The 2,890-nt window shown below is 39.4% G+C and overlaps 1 protein-coding gene across 1 annotated transcript; it reads left to right on the top strand.

Moving 5' to 3' along the window:
* Positions 1-28: 28 nt before the first annotated feature.
* On the top strand, positions 29-2,818 carry LOC108354846 (polycystic kidney disease protein 1-like 3; the record flags this gene model as incomplete). The annotated part of the gene is made up of 5 exons (XM_017606017.1): positions 29-708; positions 775-1,396; positions 1,531-1,820; positions 1,883-2,003; positions 2,440-2,818. Coding segments are annotated over 5 exons (1,755 nt in total), but the record flags the coding sequence as incomplete, so codon positions are not given.
* Positions 2,819-2,890: the final 72 nt, after the last annotated feature.

Below are 2,890 nucleotides of genomic sequence, written 5' to 3'. Positions count from 1 at the left end.
GTGTGTATGTTTGTATTACTTCTTGTAGAAATCTAGCTTAAACTTACGGGAAGCCAACAATGAAAATAGAGATAAAAACAATAGACTCTCTCTTAATACTGATAACAAATACGCGGAGTCCAGTGGCGGAAGCGATGTAAACAGTGTCAGCGGTAGCGGCGCTTCCAAGATAACCAGAGCTAATGTTACTAATGCCGGCAGCGCCAAGAACGGTTGCGGGAAGCAAAGTTTCGAGCATGAAGACAAAGATGTAGGCACCGAGAAGGATAGTCGACAACAAAGCGAAAATGGTGCCTTACATCAGTGTATCAATGAGTTGGCTGCTTCGTTCGGCAGTAATTCCGCTAGCGGCGATTCTGAGGCAGTACGCCACTCTCCGTTGGAAGACATTAAAGAATTGGACATAACACCGACTGGTGAACCAACACAGAAAACAACAAAACCGCCAACGCAGAAAACATCGCATTTTGTTACAGTAATCGAGGTTAAGGAAAGCAAGTCAAACATGGATGCTGAGGTAGATGACGGATTGGAGGGAAGTGAATCGGCGCAGGGCACCACCACCACAACTCTAAGCAGTTTCGAACGTAAAACGTCTACCAAGGTAGAGCCAACAGCACCGCCTTTGTCCCCTGCATTAACATCGCCTTCCATGTCAGCTTCAACGTACGCTGCACATTCGGACGCCAAAAAGAAGATGCCACCAAGGTAGGAACTATTTGTTTTTTTTTTTTTTTTTTTTGTCAAAATAATATGTCTCTTATTTTAATTCAGGCCTCCTCCCAAAAATATACGCCGAGTTGAACCACCTACTATACCAGGGCAACTATCATCGTCTCCGAAACGTGACTCTCCATTTGTTGGCAGTAGTATGCCTTTACCTAGCGGCTCTGGCAATTTATCCTCATCGGAAAGTCCAGGAAATTCGCTTGAACGTAACATCAAACCTTCTGATATTTTGCGACAGAAGTCACCCGAGTCTTTGGAAGCTAAAACATTGGCGGCCAATCGGAAAACTACACCAGAGCTGGGCAAATTCAATCCGCCTGACTTGATGGAGGAACTAGGACGAAAAGTTGGTAAATCGGAGAGTCTGGAGAAAACCAAACGCTCAGAAATTACGACAACGCAGAGTCCAACTGGTAGCTTGGGACGAACGATTTCCACGCAAAGTCGTAACGTATCGGGCCCTCCTCGAGGCAGCGGTGCCGCAGTGGGCGCGTCACCCACTGGCAGCTTGAATAAGCCTTCGAAGCTGGCTGTAGCAGATAGTTCATCGACGAATAGCTTAGAAAAGAAATCTCGTTCTTCACTACCAGCCGCTGACAGCGAAAGTGGACAAAGCCAGATAGTTGGCTCAAAGGAATCACTAGCATCACAAGGCATATCGGAAATCGTGAGTAAAAGAAAATATTATATTTGGTTTTGAAATTTTTGTAGCTGATTGAAAATAGATACTAGTGTTTTCAAAGTGAGGTAGATAAATATTGTATTTGGCAATAAATAAACAAATTCTATTTTCTCGAGCAGATTAAAAGCTATGAATCTGTTTCATCTTTGGGCTCTGACTGTGCAAAAGCCCCACAACACCTGGACAATGAACCGTATTACGACACAGTACCACTGGATAATGGCGAGGGCGAATATGTTTATATAAAGCCGGGCGGCACTGGCTCATCGTCCAGTCGGGATGATCTATCCACGCCCGGCAGTACGCTTCCAATCGGTTCTGCTACACACCTTAGTAGCCAGGCGTCTGTAACAGATCCTGAGTCTCCAGGTCGTAGCTCAAATTATGTGAATATTGATTACTTTCTGCAGTAAGTATGAAATATTTTAATTTTCACTTAAAATAACTATCAAGCATTTTTCTCTATCATAGTCAAAGCAATGAAACACGTTCTAGCTCTCTAGACAGTGATGGAGAGTATGAGGGACCGCCAATAATGCGTACAATTTCTCATGATGAGCAGAATACCCAAACTCCTAGTGCTTTACGAAAGGTATTGCTTTGCTCATATTCAATACACACACATACATTTAATTATGTCTACACATACATACATACTTGATGCTGGGGTTCCAAAGATAACCAATAACATATATTTGTTCCAAAAATTATCAAATGCTGTTATAACCTTTGATGTATGTATATAATTCTTGTAAACATATGTGGCGCTTATAGACACTGTACACACATAAGTAGCATATTAATAAAAACTTTCGAAAGTAATTTCATAGTTAAAACTAATTTTACCCCCACTAACTTGATTAATATGGATGAATCCCTAAAACTACGAAGCAGCATATGATCTATAAATTTATGGAGCAAATATCAAACTAATTTTAAAAATATTTTTCACAAATTAAAACCGTTTAAGCTTCACACTTACTAACGATGGACTCATCATTTTTATCTTTAAATTTTTCCCCCAACAGAATTTAGTTTCAGCGATACTAGTGAGTATTTTGTGTGTTTAGTTTTTATAATTCACATTAAAATATATTTATATACTTAAGCTCCATCTTCACTTGAATAACTTCTAATGCACAATGGTATTTAATAAATCGCGAGACATGCAAAAAAAAATCATACCTTATTTTTATTAACCTTCTAAAAGACAAATATGTGTGTGAAGAGGTTGTAACATAGATTTTGATATATTACAATAATTATTATTGGATGATGAACAACTTACATCCTTTCAAAGGGAAAACTACTTGAAGCATTCGCTTGAAATGGAAATGCCTCGACAACATCGTAAATTTCGAGGATTTTGTTCGACAAAAAAAAACATGTATATAAAAGACGAACAAAATTCTATATTTGAAAAAAAATATTTATCAGGCAGGTTCTGCAATTCACTTCCGAGTGAATTTCAACCCCTGC

The sequence above is a fragment of the Rhagoletis zephyria genome, unplaced genomic scaffold (genome assembly GCF_001687245.7).
Source record: "Rhagoletis zephyria isolate East Lansing unplaced genomic scaffold, Rhagoletis_zephyria_1.1 Rzeph_scaffold_39665, whole genome shotgun sequence".
NCBI lineage: Eukaryota > Metazoa > Arthropoda > Insecta > Diptera > Tephritidae > Rhagoletis > Rhagoletis zephyria.
Note: the sequence above shows the minus strand (reverse complement) of the source record. Positions and strands in the feature narration are given on the sequence as shown.